The sequence below is a fragment of the Erpetoichthys calabaricus genome, chromosome 3, assembly GCF_900747795.2.
Source record: "Erpetoichthys calabaricus chromosome 3, fErpCal1.3, whole genome shotgun sequence".
Classification (NCBI taxonomy): Eukaryota; Metazoa; Chordata; class Cladistia; order Polypteriformes; family Polypteridae; genus Erpetoichthys; species Erpetoichthys calabaricus.
Genome location: NC_041396.2, coordinates 174,820,696 through 174,838,575, shown reverse-complemented (window position 1 = coordinate 174,838,575; position 17,880 = coordinate 174,820,696). Strand labels below are relative to the sequence as shown.

The window sequence follows — 17,880 nt, the reverse complement described above, 5'->3', positions numbered from 1 at the left end:
GGCACTTCTACACTGCATAAATAGGCCAGCCCACTGGCAACATGGACAAGATGACAAATGTGGTGCCAGCTATTATGAGCCTTGATGTACTTTGTACTTGCCTGATTCTTTACAGCAACAGAGCAAAATGTCCCAAGCAGGATTCTGATTATGCCCACATGGTTGTACCGGGCTGCAACATGCAAACACGTATCACCCACCTGGAAAAGAGCGTGAGACAAGTTAAGAAAAGCCATGTCTAAAGTATTCTTTCTCCACCAAATCATTCTATTTGTAAAAAGGGTGCAACAAATAATGACTAGTACAGAAAAAGAAGTTTGAGAAATAAGAACAACTTCTTGTTAAGCTCCCCAGTTCCACCTTTATGCATCCATACCCAGTCTTCTACACACGAGAGAGAGGTTAGTTGGTGCCAACAAGGTTCCTGTAACACTATGAAACAAGGACAAATTTCACATATTATATTTTGTGTATTTCTAACAATGGGTGTTTTTGACAATGTGCAAAATCTTTGACTTAATTATTTTTATTTAAATTTATCATATCTGTTTGTGAATCTCAACCAGAGGTGGCATTTAAATCATTCTTTAAAAACTCACCACCTCTGCACTAAAGTATATCCTCTAATTTGAATCTCCCTGTGTTGTCATCTCACAATGTCCATCTCCTCCCATGTACTATTGGTTCTGATTTACTTATGCTGGCTCTTTGAAGTTTGTTTCTGTGTAATTTATCAGGTATTGAATGACCTTATAGGCTCAAATTAGGTTTGCAGTACCATCCCTAGGTGAGCGCTATTGCTAACTGTCTTGTCTCTACCCTCTGCAGCTCAGAGAAGTTGTCCCAGGACACTGACTGACCACGCCCCCCACTGCCAAAAGTTCCGCCTCCTTCCTCATTAAAGGCACACTTCCACTTATAATCACACACTTTGGGGCAACGTTGAGTCACCAACACTCTTTACACACACATCTTTCAAAAGTAGGAGTACAAGCTGGATACTAAAGAAACTACACTAACATGGGGTGAAATGAGCCAGGAATCAATAAATCTAAAGCTGCAAGATATGAGGAGTAATCACTACTCCTTCAGTCAACTCTGTTTTAAATACTGGTTCTGTCTAAACATTTTCAATATTTTATACAGTGGCATTTATTAGAGTAACGATCTAGAAACCACCAAGGCCAATGTGAGATTAAATTAAAAAAAAAATTAAAATGTATAGGAATATGACTGGTTCATTTATCACTTTTGAAATTAAAATTTAACTAACATTTAGCAAAAAAGACTACTGTGTTTGACTGTACATACAAAAAAAAATTGTGAACACTTACATTATTCTTGCTATCAGGCCTCGATCCACCCAAGAGCAAAATTCGACAACTCTGGGAATGAGCATTTTGGCAAGCGAGATGTAGTGGTGTATTCCCTGCCTTGAATAAGGAGACAAAGAGAAGTTTATTTTTAATTCTGAAATGTGATATTCTGCTGGCATGAATTCTGTAATGTTTTAACCAAACTGCGTGGTTTCTCTACTGCACTCAGTTTCAGTAGCCATATGTCCTACATTTACTGGGTATACTTTTCTGTTTTTGTATCTGTAAATCTGTAATAAGAACTCTGAGCCTGTTTTCAGTAAAGACTGCTACAGTATATAACAATAAACTAAATTGCAAACACACCTCATGTTTGTTAAAGCCGTTATTCTGCCCCACTCTAACTATACGGAAGACCTAAGCTGATTTTTATTTACTAACTTGAACAATTGTGAGTGAAATTCAGAAATCTGGACTACTGTCTGCCATGAAACCTTATGTTTTCATGACTAGACTGTGTGCCTGGAGTAGCCAGTTGTCTCCTGCATGACTTGATCCTGCAAAACATATCAATACAATACATATACATATCCTGTAATACGAGGGGGAGTCAAGCTAAAGTTAGAAAATGGGATGTATTAGAAAATGAAAGGAACCTTAACAAAACTGATAATGTCATTTCTCAATGTAGACTCCACCCTTCTCATTGCACTTGCGCCACCTGCCTGAAAATGCCTGGACTCCAGATGTGAAGACAGATGACGATGTGAAGAAAGCAGTGCACGAGTGGTTACGAGGACAAGACAAAACCTTTTATTCTTGCCAGATGGTGCAAGTGCATTGAGAAAGGTGGAGACTACAGTCAGAAATGACATTATCAGCTTTAAGGTTCGTTCCATTTTCTAACTTTAGCTTGACTCCCCCTCGTACAATATACACATCCAGCAATACAATACATATCCAGAACACTGCAAGGCATACAGATATAAATGGACAACAGACCTGTAGATCTGAGATTTTCAAAAATGTCCCCGCACAATGATAGCAAAGCCTGTATATATGCTGTATTTACATTGACTCTAAGTATTAATGCATTTGGACAATTTATCAACCTCAATTAATATGAAAGTATGTCTTTTGATATTGTGAAGGAGAGGGGCCTTTGTGAATATGAGGAGGAAGTGTAGACTGTATTATTTCTGCTATAATTATCAATAATTAAATAACTTATCAATAAATTATATCATAATAGCAACAATGATTCTAAACTATTCTGATTTATGTTTAGAGTGAAATTCAACTTTGTTATTTGACACAGAAGAATTATTACATACCCCTGGGGACAAAACACTCTCTCTCTCACTCTCTCCCTCTCCTTGTCCTCCATTAAAAAAGAAAGTGGTGTTAAATAAAAACGCCTACAACTGGAGGGAAATGAAATCAAAAATCTCTTTTTCTTGTATGACATACAGTACTTTATAGAAAATGTTCATATTAAAAGCATAATAAAAAAAGTGATTATGTTTTGTTACCTTATTCTTGGCATGAACATTTGCCCCAGCTTTGACCAATAGTTTGACAGACTGGCTGAATCCATGCCAGGACACTTCGTGTAAAGCAGTGTTACCATCCTGGAAGACAAGGTTCAGTGATTGCTTTTCAAAAACGTATCTTCAGCTTTCTTACTACTGTACAACAATGCATACTACAAGCAGAACTTGTGGTTAACAAAGCTAAAACTAAAACAACTTCTGTTTCATTGTCTTTTGAACAGTTTTTTAAAACAATGCAATCTATAGCAATGAATAGAAGGCCTTCAGTGAATCAATCTATTGATGAATAAAATGTGCGCGTCTCCAAATTAATAGGTGATTCTTGCTTAGGCCTTATAAGTGAAGATTGATGATGTTGATAGCAATCTGTTTATTTTACAAATATACTTGGATTACAGTGTTTTGCAGGTTTCTCCTGGTGTTGCAGTTAAGAAGGCAAATTTCCTTTCTTTGTCAATAAAATTGTAATCTGTTCATAAATTATATTTATCAGATCATGGTATGGATGTTAAACAAGCAAAACATTTAAAACACTGCTCTGTTATTAATTAAAGAGAATTTATATCAGTATATATCTGTTGGGGAGTAAACATCCTGCAATGTATGCTCTGTATCCTGTTGTGGAGGACGATTTTTTGTTGGTTTGTTTATTACTAGTGGAGCCTTTTTAAGGCACAATCCACATCCATTTTTGGCTGATGAGAAAAGGTCATTCATTTGCAGCTCTTAGACAAATGCATGGAGTATGTTGTCTACACACAATTCTCATATCCGCCCTGTGTGCAACAAACAAAAAGAGGTCCACAGAGTAAAGTGTGTTCCTTTTTTTCTCTTTAAATATATTAGTTTATGTCAAAAGGATAATCAATAAGTTTCCTCTGAAAATATAAACTTGTCTTCAAAAAGCTAGATGGGAGAAGGAATGTTCCAGCTGAAATGGAGAATGGAGCCCTGCCATAATAAAGCTTATTTTTTATTTGAAAATAAAAAGGCTGTCAGCTTCATTGATAAGAGCAAAATGTAATCAACCAAAAATATAGATTACCTGTTCCTGGAAATAATGTCAGAACATGATGTTATTCAATATTCAAAATGTAAGACGAATTTGAATATGCTCAAAGTTCAAACATGATGTGATGGCTCTAGTTTTAGTGTGTTGAAGTACAGTAATCCCTCCTCCATCGCGGGGGTTGCGTTCCAGAGCCACCCACAAAATAAGAAAATCCGCAAAGTAGAAACCATATGTTTATATGGTTATTTTTATATTGTCATGCTTGGGTCACAGATTTGCGCAGAAACACAGGAGGTTGTAGAGAGACAGGAACGTTATTCAAACACTGCAAACAAACATTTGTCTCTTTTTCAAAAGTTTAAACTGTGCTCCATGACAAGACAGAGATGACAGTTCTGTCTCACAATTAAAAGAATGCAAACATATCTTCCTCTTCAAAGGAGTGCGTGTCAGGAGCATAGAATGTCACATTGATAGAGAAAACAATCTCTAGCAAACAAATCAATAGGGCTGTTTGGCTTTTAAAAGAATGCAAACATATCTTCCTCTTCAAAGGAGTGCGTGTCAGGAGCACAGAATGTCACATTGATAGAGAAAACAATCTCTAGCAAACAAATCAATAGGGCTGTTTGGCTTTTAAGTATGCGAAGCACCGCGGCACAAAGCTGTTGAAGGCGGCAGCTCACACCCCCTCCGTCAGGAGCAGGGAGAGAGAGAGAGAGAGACAGAGTTTGTTTTTCAGTCAAAAATCAATACGTGCCCTTCGAGCTTTTAAGTATGCAAAGCACCGTGCAGCATGTCATTTCAGGAAGCAGCTGCACAAAAGATAGCAACGTGAAGATAATCTTTCAGCATTTTTAGACGAGCGTCCGTATCGTCTAGGTGTGCGAACAGCCCCCCTGCTCAATCCCCATACGTCAGGATCACAGATAGTCAGCGCAAGAGAGAGAGAAAAGTAAGCAATCTAGCTTCTCAGCCATCTGCCAATAGCGTCCCTTGTATGAAATCAACTGGGCAAACCAACTGAGGAAGCATGTACCAGAAATTAAAAGACCCATTGTCCGCAGATATCCGCGAACCAGCAAAAAATCCGCGATATATATTTAAATATGCTTACATATAAAATCCGCGATGGAGTGAAGCCGCGAAAGGCGAAGCGCGATATAGCGAGGGATCATTGTACCTACGTTTTACATGATGAAGCATGCAGATGGCATGTTTCATATGCAGCTCATTATTCCCTGTAACCTTTTAAAAACAAATTCCACCCAAACATCTGACGTAAATATAGACCTAGCATTTTATATCAGTATCTCTGCAGCAATGCTAATATTAGCAATTACCATTTCTCCTCTTATGTAAATTATTAAAAAATATGCACAGACTATTACTGTTCTCAAAAGACAGAATGATAAATTATTTCAGGGATTTTACAATGAATTTTGTATCAAAATTAATTCAAAGTGCATATCCTTAAAATGTTAAAGCAGTCAGTTATCAATGTTTTGATAAAAACGTACCTTATCCTGCCTGTCCAAAGCACATCCATCTTGAATTAGAGCAGAGATGACATCACAGTTCCCCACAACTGCAGCACGATGTAAGGCGGTCTGATCGCTCTGTGAAAATCATAAGGGAAAACAAATAGAGCTGGCAATACTTGTGTTGTGACCTAATATAATCCATAACCAATAGATACCAATGGATATCCAAAGGGAAATTTATAACCACACAGGCAAAGCATTATGAGGAAAGAAGAAGAAAAGAACACCAACCATCCAATAACCATCTCCCATTTTTGCTGCTGTCTAATTACTCAAAAACTGAAATGTACTTATAATTTATTATTTTCACAATGTTAGTTAAATTAAGTTTGACATTCTATAATAATGACATATTGTTAAAAAGTACATACTGAGATAATGTAAGGCACATTGTTGTTTTACAGTGTAACAAAACAGCCAAGATGCAGCCAAGAAGGAAAACAGGCTGCAAGATGATATTTATTCCTGTAGCACATTGGTGAAGAGTCAGACTCGGCACCCCAGCATGTTCATTTCATTGAGCTCAGCTGTTGCTAAAGAGTGGTGGCTGAGGAAGACTAAAAGCAAGCAGCCAAAAGCCATGCAGTAGCAGGAGGAGGAGAAGGAGAAAGAATAAAGTGTACACAGTACTGCATGTGAGCTGTAGATTTCTAACCTCCTTCACTGGTTCCTCTCTAGCTTTTCTCCACTGCCTTTTCTTATCACTCTCTTCCTTCTTTCTTTTCCCCATGGCTACTCCTGAGGTACTGGCACTTGGTGTGTGAACGCTCACTGACCAATCGAAAATAGCGTCAGAGTAGTGTTTGGCATTTATAGTCATAGGTGCCATGGACAGCGTAGGCCAAGGGGCCAAATACTCCAAAGAGCTGGCCTCATCTAGCTGATAGTCAAAATAATCCCACTCCAGTCCACTGGGGGCCATTCTTCTACTAGAATTACTGCATCTAAACGCTTTAGAGGGATCTGCAGGAAAATCACATGGGCATGGCATTAAGCAAAGCAGGTGGAGGTCAATATAGAGTATAATCAATTAATTATGTATTTCTTTTTGGAATATTACTGTTGTTTATTTATTTAGCACAATACAAATGGTTTGCCAAGATCAGTTATCAAATATACATATACTTATAATATGAATAGTGTGTGTACATAATGTATAGTTAAGGAAATGTACAGTGTACCCCATATATGTAGTACAATATTCTATAAATACAGTATATGCTTAATTGTCTTACAATGTTAAATGCTCCTTCTGTAGACATATCATTAAAGGTTCCTTACTAATTGTCACTGTGGGTTCGATCAAAAATCACTTTTCACCCCAAGCAGACAGTAGAAGCTGGGGGACCAGCCCAGTCTTGAAAGGACATCTCCCACATGTGGTCCAGTTTAAAGTGTTTGGGTGGAATTTCCCAAGGAACAAATGCTATAGTGATTTGCAGAAGCTTTATAGCACATGCCTATTATAGGAGTAGGTAGTAGAATCGTCAGAGATGTTAAGCATAGTCTGTTTACAAAGTAACTCTTCTGAAACTGATTTTTAGTTACTTTTTTGTTGTTCAAGCAGTAAGTCTCTCAAGGGAATCTTTTCTTTAATTAGAGTCAAATCTCTGACACTACATTGTGCATGCAGTATTGTTGTAACATGATATGCTCATACGCAATAATAATTAAAAATGAAAGCAACAAAAGCAATAATTTACACCTCAAAATGGAGCAAAGCACAAAGGAGGTAACTGATGGTGTCACAGCAGACTGCAGTTATTTTTACTATACTCAAACTCCTTGTTAATTTCATAATAATATGCTTGTTCTGAATGAACTACCTGCAGTTGTCCCATGACTTTTTTCCTTCAGCTTTTTTACTGTAATAATTGGAGAATGTATTGTCTTGGTGTGTGCAGACTTTTATTGATCCAAAATGAGGTCACCCTGCTCTCAAATTTAGGTCTCCCATGGCAACTTAAACAATTCTTCTAGCTCAGGAAGTTTATGATGTCTATTATGCAACAGATATTTGGCTACCACTGCTGCCTTTTTCTATTTTTCCCATGTTAATACATCTAGCAATATTGTATGATGTTGAATTTTCTCATTGATTTCTCCTTTATGTATATAATGTATTATGGTGGCAGAAAGTGTGAATATGTTGCATGTTGGGTGGACATGTAAGCAAGAATTTCACTGTACTCTGTACACATGACAATACTGCTACTACTACTACTACTACTACTACTACTACTACTACTATCACTATTACTACTATTACTGAAGTGGCACACTTTTGTGTATTGACTGTTTTTTTGTCTAATTATCATACATTTTAACTTAGCAAATGCTGTTCTAAACCACATGGAATGTAGAACTGTTAGTATAATAACAATAGTTCTTTAACAAACCTCTCTCAATTGTTCTTAAACCAGGAACACAAAATCACAAGACAACAACATCAAATGTGAGCATTTGGCTTTTCACTTTAAAAGTCTGTATAGTAAAGATCCTTATATGTCTTAGAAAAAATATTCATAGGGAATACATACTGTACTACAGCAGCCATTCTTTAATATTATTAATGCAACCAATCTGTTGATTGAAGCTTCCTTTTATTTTTAGAAATGTTAAAATCCAAAGATTTTAAAATGTAGGTCAAATTTCTTCCATTTTGGTTTTCCTTGATATATTTTAAGAAGTACAAAAATTACTATTTGACAAAATTATGTACTTACATACACTTGAGGGAGTTCAGAGTTAATGTTCTTTGATTTAATTTTTATTGTTAACGAAGGTGTTGGTTTAATACTTTGAAGAATGATGGCAAAACTTAAATGTAGAAAACCTATGATGGTATCATAAACTTGGATATGCACAGAAATATTTAAAAATTTGTACACCTTTACGTTTTAAAAAAATCATACCTTCGTTTGGATTCAGAAAATGCAATTGAAAACAGCTTCATGAGTAGGTATGAACAAAAGACCACAAATACCGACATACAGGCATAAAATGACATAAATACATAAGTGCATCCACAAAAATGACAAAACAAAAAAAATGTCTTATGCTCTAGTGAATAATAATAAAGGCTCACCAATCACGCATTAAAAAGGGAAGGGAAATACTGAGAGATGATGCAGAATACAAAATGAATGAGAGAGTAAAAGAAAACAAAACATAATAATAACAGTTTATTTAATTGCTTACATCATCTTGAAGGTTGAGGTCACAGCCTGCCTTCAGCAAAATTCTCACCACTTCACTGTGACCTTTATAGGCAGCTAGGTGTAGTGGAGTTCGACCATTCTGTTGAAAGAACTCACATTAATGTTTGAAAAATGAAGCTTTGCAACTGAAAGTGAATCACTGAAGAGCTCAATAAAGTATACTAAAACAAACTCCTGTGTAGACATCATAATCAGTGTTCTAGAAACTAAAAAGCTTTAAGCAGTGAGCACAAGTGACATCACTACCTCACACATCTTCTCCGGCTGCCAAAGTATTCCTTAATATCAGCAGCCTAAGATATCTGCAGTTCCTCTTAACAGCAAACTATAAACATTAGGACTTCAGGTTCAAATCCATTGGACTGCCCTGTAGCATAATGTAAATCAGTTACAATGGTGTGAGCGGTGGGATGCCTTTTGCCATAAATAGTGCTTGTATGATGCAACAATGTCTCCATCCTGCCTTTTCTTTCAAGGAAAGGAAAATTCCTGTAGCTTATAAGGTAAAGTTGATTATTTTAAGCAAGGTAGTAGCTGTTTAAGTCCAAGAGTGGATGAATGCAAATCACTCTTGTATAATGTAAAAGTAGGCATCTAGCAGTTTAACAAATATACAGTACATTATACTGTTTGGTTTAATACCATCTCTGCATCTTCTCACAGTCAGTTATTTTCCAACCCGCTACATCTCACACAATTTCAACTTATTAATTACCACTATGTCACTTGGTTTAATGTTTAGAAACATAATTGTTTAAAATGCCTTTCAAAGAGTGTTACTTTGGTCACTACTAGCACTCAAACATGCCCAAAATGTACTAGCTGTGCTAAGCTGCCCTAGTGTACTGTATATATGGTTACAGCCAGATGTAATACTACCAGCGAGAAGGCAATAAACAGCCAAGGTAATAGGATGGACCAGGAGATGAATCATCAGTCCTAATATGTAGTGAGGGCTATAACCAGAGAAGACTGGGTAACGGTCATCAAAACCAAAAGGCAAAAGCAAATTGGTAGTCAAAAGAAGAATTGCTTTGTATTTGGAGCCTAACCCACACCAAAATTACACATAAACATATAGAGCTAAATCCATAATCTCAGACGCTGCCAAATACATGCTGTAAGTGTATAGGGGTCATGGCGGTGACTTCACCTTGCAAGACCTCCAGAAACTGCACCCCTAGCAACTGTACAATGCATCATGGCAATAGGACCAAAAAATGGTAAAACACACAAAAAAAACAAGAGAAAAATAATGATAACAAATAGGCTTCTGCCTGTAGATAATATCATCGGCATTTAATAATTGCTTCCTTACATCTCTGATGGACTGAACCAGAACACTTGTATTCTGATTATACAGTATATGGATAAATGGCAAATACATTGTTCATGCGTTTCATTTACAAAAGAAATTTTAAATGTACCTTTAGCAGACACATATAGATCACATAACTATTAACATCCTTCATTGTGGAGTTTAACATGTTGGGTGCACTGTCGTATTGTAAAGGGAAGACAACAGAGGTAGAGGATGTTCTATAATCCAGCAAGAATGCTGCATCTAACCTGCAGGTATGCCATAATCCAGTCTGTAAGGATGTGTGAACAGAGTCAAGATGGGTGACATAAACTGCATCCTCTAATGAGAATAAATGTATTCCCACCGCAACGCATGTTGCAGTAGCATTGTGAATTTCCCATTGGGATTAATAAAGTATCTATCTATCTATCTATCTATCTATCTATCTATCATTCTGGTATCTTGCTACTGGTGCCGGCTTTAATGCCTTATCTACAAATTAACAAAGCCATTAGTATGCATGTGCAGCTGGGTAGTGTGCTATTTATTAAATATCTATGAATTACTTGGAAAGGAATATAAGTAAAAAGCTGGTTAGGTGTGCTGATGATACCAAAACAGGTGGATTGGTAATATGGGATACGTTGAATCATTACAGAGGGACTTGGGCAGATTTTTGGCAGGTAAAAGGTAATGTAAGTAAATGTAAAGTATTATACACATTGAAAGTAAAAATGTTAGGTTTGAATACACAATGGGGAGGTATGAAAATTGAAAGTATATCTTGTAAGAAGGATTTAGGAGTCGTAGTGGACTCGACACTATCAACTGCCAGACAGTGTTCAGAAGCCATTAAAAAGGCTTAAAGAATGTTAGGTTATATAGCGTAATATGTGAAGTACAAGGCCAAGGAGGTTATGCTCAAGTTTCTAATGCACTGATGAGGCCTCATCTGGAGTACTATGACCAGTTTTGGTTTCCAGGCTACAAAAACGACATAGCAGCACTAGAAAAGGTCCAGAGAAGAACGACTAGGCAGATTCCAGGGCTACAGGGGTTGAATTATGAGGAAAGATTAAAAGAGCCGAGTCTGTGCAGTTTAAGCAAAAGAAGATTAAGAGGAGACATGACTGAAGTATTTAAAATTATGAAGGAAATTAGTACAGTGGATCGAGAGTGTTACTTTAAAATGAGTTCATCAAGAACACAGGGACACAGTTGGAAAATTGTTAAGGGTAAATTTCACACAAATAGGAAGTTTTTCTTTACACAGAGAACGATAGACACTTAGAATAAGCTACCAAGTAGTTTGGTAGGCAGTTAAGACTTTAGGGACTTGACTGGATGCTATTTACAAAGAATTGGACAGATAGGACTGGAGAGCTTTGTTTGGCTGAATGGCCTATTCTCGTCTAGATTGTTCTATTATATCTGTCTATATAAACAATTGCACAGTAGCTCTGTAAAGTGTCTTCACTGCATAAAGCTACAATAAATATTAGAAACTGATTTATTCTATGCAGAAAGTTGATGATCACTACATATTTCTGTTTGTTATACACTGTGTTTCTCTCGGAGTGGGGTTTTTAAATTACACAAAGAATCTCTGAAAGGCTTCAACAAAATGTTCACCCTCTTATTTGCATTTTCATCTTAACACAACTTGCAAACATTACACTTGTTAAAATAAAAAAAAACAAGTAAGGCAGCTTTTAAACAGAGAAACCTTTACATGAGCCCAAAATAAAACTGAGCTCTGAACTAAAACAACTGAAGGACAGTGACAAATAGTACTGACATTTGAGCTGAGCTACCTAATGCATTAAATAATCACATTTTCCCAATTTGTTCCCAACATTCTTGTTCATGATAAATAACGTTTTGTTTTCACATAAGAAAAACAGCTTTAAAGGTCTTGTTTTCCAGAGAATGCATTTAAAGTCTGTCTTCCCAGTTACCTTGGTAACCGCTACCTTAGCACCCTTGTTAATAAGCTGCACCACATTATCCACTTGGCCTTTGTGTGCGGCTATGAGGAGCCGTTCTGAAAGCACAGGGACTACCACATCCCGCTGGCTCATGAATTAGGAGAGAAGTGGGGTCTCCGGGACAACTGGTGGGCAGGTACTGTCAGCAAGGGCTAAACACAGGGAAGCTGGCTTTCATTTTACACGTATGGAGGTATCCAGCTGCTAGGAAGAGCCCCACTCTGCTTAAGTCATCTTCTGCCCCTAAAAAAAAGCAAGATCAAAACAAAAAGTGTCACCAAGCTTGATTGGTTTCCAATTGGTAGACAGTAGTTTAAAGGTTTTGGTTTCAAATAGCATTTATTAAAACAGTTATGATAATCAATTTCTTAAAACTATCATAGAGGTTAAATTATTGCTGTAGTGTCATTTATAATACTGGAAAGTTACATGTTCATAGATTAGCATGTTCTTAATCTGGAAATATTAATAATATACAGTAGTAAAATTTCAGTTTCAGGCACCACTAAATAATATGCACCACTTGGACATTTGACAGTTCTGAGGTCTTTGGCCAAAAGATCCACTTCAGCATGTGAATAAACCAGGGCTTCTGCTTTTAACTCAACTCCTACCTTAATTAAGCTTGATTTTTTTTTCTAGTTTTAGTACCAATACAGGAATTACGAACATTTTTATTGCAATGTAGAAAGCATTTCTCATGATTAATAATGTTGTCTTAATTTGTAAGATTTTCATCACCATGATTTGTCCACTGGTCCGGGTGTTCTGGTTATTTAAGCAGTTATTTACAGTATTCACAAGTAAGTTAGAATTACTAACCCCTAACTGATCGAGCTGCAGACTTTTGTTCTCCTTGTTGTTAATTGTCATTGTTTTGACCAGCTAATTAAATAATGAGTTTAATTACAGTTAAAGTAACTCACTGATTGTGAATCTGGCTGTAACAAAAACCTGCAGCCACAGGGGCCCACCAGGACTGAACACTGGAATAAACCATTTCATCTTAGGCTATGTGGACAGTCATATGGCAAATTTGTCATCAAGTACCATCTATGCAGGGTTTTCAGAAAATATTGAGACCCCTTCAATTTTTACAGTTTTTATGTTGCAGCCTTATGTTAAGATTGTTTAATTTTTTTTCTCTCATGAAACAACACTCAATATCCCAGGATGAAAAAAGTAAAAATGGGATTTTAGGTATTTTTGGAAATTTAATAAAAAAAATCAAAATCTGAAATATCCCAATGACCGAAGTATTCAGACTCATCACTATGGCAACTTGAAATTTGATTCAGGTGCATCCCATTCTATTGTTCGTCATTGAGATATTTCTACACCTTCTTTGAAGTCCACATGAGGTACATTCATGAGAAAGAATGGCACACCCACCTGTCTACAGAAGGTCCCACAGTTGACAATCTGTACGAGAGCAAAAACCACACCGTGAGGTCAAAGGAATTGGCGGCAGAGCTTAGAGACAGGATTGTGTCAAGGCACAGATCTGAGGACAGCTACAAAAAATATTCTGCAGCACTGAAGATTCCCAAGAATACAGTGGCCATAATTGGAGGAGAAGGGCCTCTGAGAGGTGACCATGAACCTAAGGGGAACTCTGGCTGAGCTCCAGAGCACCCATGTGGAGACTTTCAAAAGGACAGCCACCCAGGCAACATTCTACTAATCTGGGCTTTATGGCAGAGCTGACTGACAACACATGATAGCCTGCTAATGAGTCTGCAAAAGGCACCTAAAGGACTTTCATACTATGAGAAACAAGGTCCTCTGGTTTGATGAAACCAAGATTGAACTGTCTGGTCTCAGTTCTAAGGGTTGCATCTGGAGGAAACCAGACACTGCTCATTAACTCTGCAATACCATCCCAATGATAAAGCATGGTGGTGGTAGCATCACACTGTTGGGTTGTTTTTCAAAGGCAGGGACTGAGTGACTAGACAGGGTTGAGGTAAAGCTGAATGGAGCAAAGTACAGAGATATCCTTAACAAAAACCTGTACCCAAATGCTGTTGATATCCAAATGCGTCAAAGGTTCACCTTCTAACAGAACAATGACCTTAAACACAAAGAAAAGACAATGTAGGAGTAGCTTATGGTCAACACCGTGAATGTTCTTGAATGGTCCAGCCACAGCCCAGAATTAAACCCAATCAAACATCTCTAGAGAGACCTGAAATGTGCTACCATTCAACCTGACAAAGCTTGAGAGAATCAGCAGAGAAGAATGTCAGAAATTCCACAAATCCTTGTGTGTGAATGTTGTTGTGTCAAACACATGAAGAGCCCAGGTCCAAACCACTGCCAAAGGTGCTGAGTAAAGGATCTGAATACTCCTGTCAATGTGATAGTTCAGTATTTATTTTAAATTTACAAAAAAAAATTTAAATCTTGTTTTTGCTTTGTTTTGTCTGTGGTATTGAGTGTTGCTTGATGAGGGAAAAATTATTTAAATGATTTTAACTTAAGGCTGCAGCATAACAAAACATTTAAAAAGTGAACGGGTCTGAATACAAGGCATTGTATAAGATGGCAGTGCACAGCTTCTGGTAATTGTTTATTGGATTCTTTTTTATTCTGTCTTTTACTTTCATTTAGCATAAAAGACGCTTAAAGCTGCTTCCAAAATGTCACAGTTGGGACTGTGTTTCTCTGAGATTCTTTACTGCTTTGCATACTGGGATTGGTCGTTTGGAATTCTCTGCCTCTCTCTTGGTATTCTGAGCACATTTTTGAAACTGGGCAAATCTGTGATATGTTTGAACAAGCAGAGAGACACAGGAAAGAAGAAGGATTGCATTTTTCCTGTAGAGGTGCTGGACATTTAAGAAGTATGCACCCTAACCAGCAAAGAAATTGATGAGCCCCTCCATTGGTGAGGCTCTTTGGGTGAGTAGCAATACTGAACTCCTAAGTCTTTCCAGTGCATATTAAAAATAAACCACTCATCCAAGTTTTGATGAGTGATTTTAGTGCTACTGAAAGTTTATTAGTTCTGTTTTGGTGTGCCAATACAAACTACTCACTTAACCTACAAAACAAAATAAAAATTCAAACACTTGACAGGGCTGAATTTGTTTTGCTTCTGAAATGCTGCAAACAGCTACTGGTTTAATCCATCAAGAGATTATTTTATTCTTGGTGCTAAATTCTGACTGGAATTATAATTTTGTGGTTTACCGGGCTAACACAACACTACTCAGTAATAAACTGGGGATTCACAACATTATAATCTTGAGGAAAAAAGTGTTTTTATAGATGCATTTAAAGAATTAAAAAAAGAAACAGTGCCTGTTAGATTGCATCATAAGTAGTCATTCATGAAGTCTGTTCAAATTTTGCTAACTTATATAGTAAGCTGAGTCATTAGAGTGGCCTCCCCACCATCACTGCACTATAGAGTAGTTACAGTACATGGCACCCCTTAACTGAAGACAGCATTTTATATATTATATATATATATGGGTCATCGTGGAAATATTCAAGGAAGTTCTCCCCAAGTTCTACCAGCACATCATCTTCCCCACCAGAGGCATCAGCCTCAAACCCCCAAACACGATCACACCAAAAGTCCTGGGTTCAAATAATGGAAAGTTTTTATTACAAATACCTCCAAAAGTAACAAAAAGCACAAGCACAGGTATTCTAAATCTCTACAAATCACCTCTCCTTTCACCACCACACTGCCCTCCTCCAGTCACTGCCATCCTCCCAGCTCCAATTCGCCTGAATAAGGGAGTGCGGACCCTTTTATGAAAGATCTGGGAATAGTTCTGGTGCCAGGGCCACTGCCTGATGGAAGTACTTCCGGGTCATATGGAAGTCCCACTTATTAGGGAGCTCCTCTCCCTGCAGTGCCACCTTGCGGCACTCAAGGATCCCAGCAGGGCTATGTTTCTGAACTACACTTCCCAGCATGCCCTACTGGTTCTGTACTGGGCACCAATATATATAAAATGTCAACTTCAGAATCAAACAATGGGAGAATGTATAGGAGAAAACTTAGCTATTAGATTAACTCATCTGTCCAACAGTCCTACTGGGGCTTGGTTTTTCCTTGTAGAGAAAAGGGTGGTTCTCTCTGTCTATGCGAGAACTAAAACAATTACAGTAAAAGATAATTACCCCCTTCCTTTGATCTCTCCCTAATGAAATTAATATTTTGACTATAATTACATAGAAAATCTATGCAGTGCTTACAGTGTGGACATGTGGAAGACAGCATGTAACTTTTCAACTGGACTTTGAGAATGTGATGATTTCCTATGGGCCTACCAAAACTCCTGTTATCTTTCACTCTATTGTTTATAAGCTAATTCATTTGTCTAATATGGAGACATACAGAGTAGCTTTTGTGTGAGACATACTTTCACAACTAAGAAAAAATGATAAAGTCAGAGAATTGTGAATTCTACCAATCCTCAATTCTATACTGTATCTCCCTTGAAAAGCTTTTATCCATTGTTGAATTATTAAATCCTATCGACATAAAACATTTGGATTTGAAGGTTTTAAAAACAAATTTTCAAGGCTGGTCCTGATAAGTAATTGTTTGATTATTAAATTTCCAAGCAGGGATTAAGTGGTCGCTAAAGAATTGGCTAGTGTGTAACTGTGTTAAACAGTTTCAATGTTTTGTTGGTTTTGCAAACTATTACAAGTGATTTTTCCAAGAATTTTAACACTTCCATTGCTTTAATAACACATTTAACAAAGAAAGCACAGACATTGTATTGACTATTGAAGCCTGAGAAGCCTTTAATAAGCTTAAGGTTTTATTCCCTTCTCTACCCATATTGGAACTCAATTCCGCCTTACAACCTGAGCTCAAGGTGACTGTGTCTTCTTTGACGTGGGCTGCAGTTTTGTTTCACTGTTTCCCAGTTACTAGAAAACTGTATTCATGTGCATTTTTTTTTTTTAATTCTTTCTAGCTGAATAAAATACAACGTAAATAATATTGAACTATTCGCCAGCTCTTGAACAATAGAACCACTAACTAAAAGGTCCTTGATCTACATCAGTTACAGATACTTAACATATTTATGAAGTGTAAAATGCCTCAGCACTAGACAAGCACAGTGGGCACTGTTCTTCACTGCTCTTATTTTGTAATTACTTTTCATCCAAGAGATAAGAACGTTATAGCCGATGCTTTTTCAGATCAGTCTGAACCAAGTCAAATGGAGAACATTTTCCTTTTAGCAGCTTTTAAATTATTAGATCCTACTGACATAAAATATTTGGATTTGAAGGTTTTAAAGACAAATTTTCTTCACTAAAGTGATTTCTGATAAGTTATTGTTTGTTTCTAAATCTGTCAAAATGTATTATGAGAAAATGGTTTTTTTTACCAGTAGTCTAGTTTCAAAATTGTGTTGACACTTTCAGTTTTGGTTTTCAACTTAAAATACAATGTACTTAGCATGGCCTTGTTGCATGTGCCATGACTATCAGTGCCTCTGACCTTTGGCTACATGTGACAACCATTCTGTAGTGTCTCTTAAAATCTCTGCCATTCGATGAAATTATTTAGCCTATCAGAACTTTTTTGGAAAGTTCCCAACTGTCACAATAAACTTACTGTCAATCTCTATTTTAGCGTCAACAGCTGAATCTTAAAACGAGAAGTTTTTCTGCATATACCTATTTCAGGAGCTCATGGAGATTTGGAAAGGAAAAAGAGTAGCACTTTATTATTATAAACAAAATATTTTGTTAAACTGGTAAAAACTTTTTTGATTATAGTGAAAGAGGATGGGGGTGGAAAATAGTTCAGAAAGATGCAGGGAATACTTTAATGTATGATCATGCAAGTACAAACCAAACCTTTGTCACTAGCAATTCACTTTTTCAAAACATTAATTACAAATGGGGTTAGAAATTACAATAAGTGGAGACTGGGAACCCATAGTTTTAAACCAGGCC

General features: G+C 36.9%; 2 protein-coding genes across 2 annotated transcripts in view; one reads left to right on the top strand and one right to left on the bottom strand.

The window, feature by feature from the left end:
- Positions 1–17,880, bottom strand: part of ankrd6b (ankyrin repeat domain 6b) — a 153,163-nt gene that overhangs the window by 35,559 nt on the left and 99,724 nt on the right. The window contains exons 2-7 of the mRNA XM_028797544.2: positions 11,908–12,180; positions 8,627–8,725; positions 5,402–5,500; positions 2,849–2,947; positions 1,335–1,433; positions 102–200 (exon numbers count right to left, since the gene is read on the bottom strand). Coding sequence (XP_028653377.1) covers positions 102–200; positions 1,335–1,433; positions 2,849–2,947; positions 5,402–5,500; positions 8,627–8,725; positions 11,908–12,030 — 618 coding nt within the window. The 5' untranslated portion in view covers positions 12,031–12,180. The remainder of the gene's footprint in view (positions 1–101; positions 201–1,334; positions 1,434–2,848; positions 2,948–5,401; positions 5,501–8,626; positions 8,726–11,907; positions 12,181–17,880) is intronic.
- rragd (ras-related GTP binding D) overlaps positions 14,687–17,880 on the top strand; it is a 212,862-nt gene continuing 209,668 nt past the window's right edge. Inside the window, exon 1 of the mRNA XM_051924041.1 lies at positions 14,687–14,841. The gene's annotated coding sequence lies outside the window, so the exon portion shown is untranslated. The remainder of the gene's footprint in view (positions 14,842–17,880) is intronic.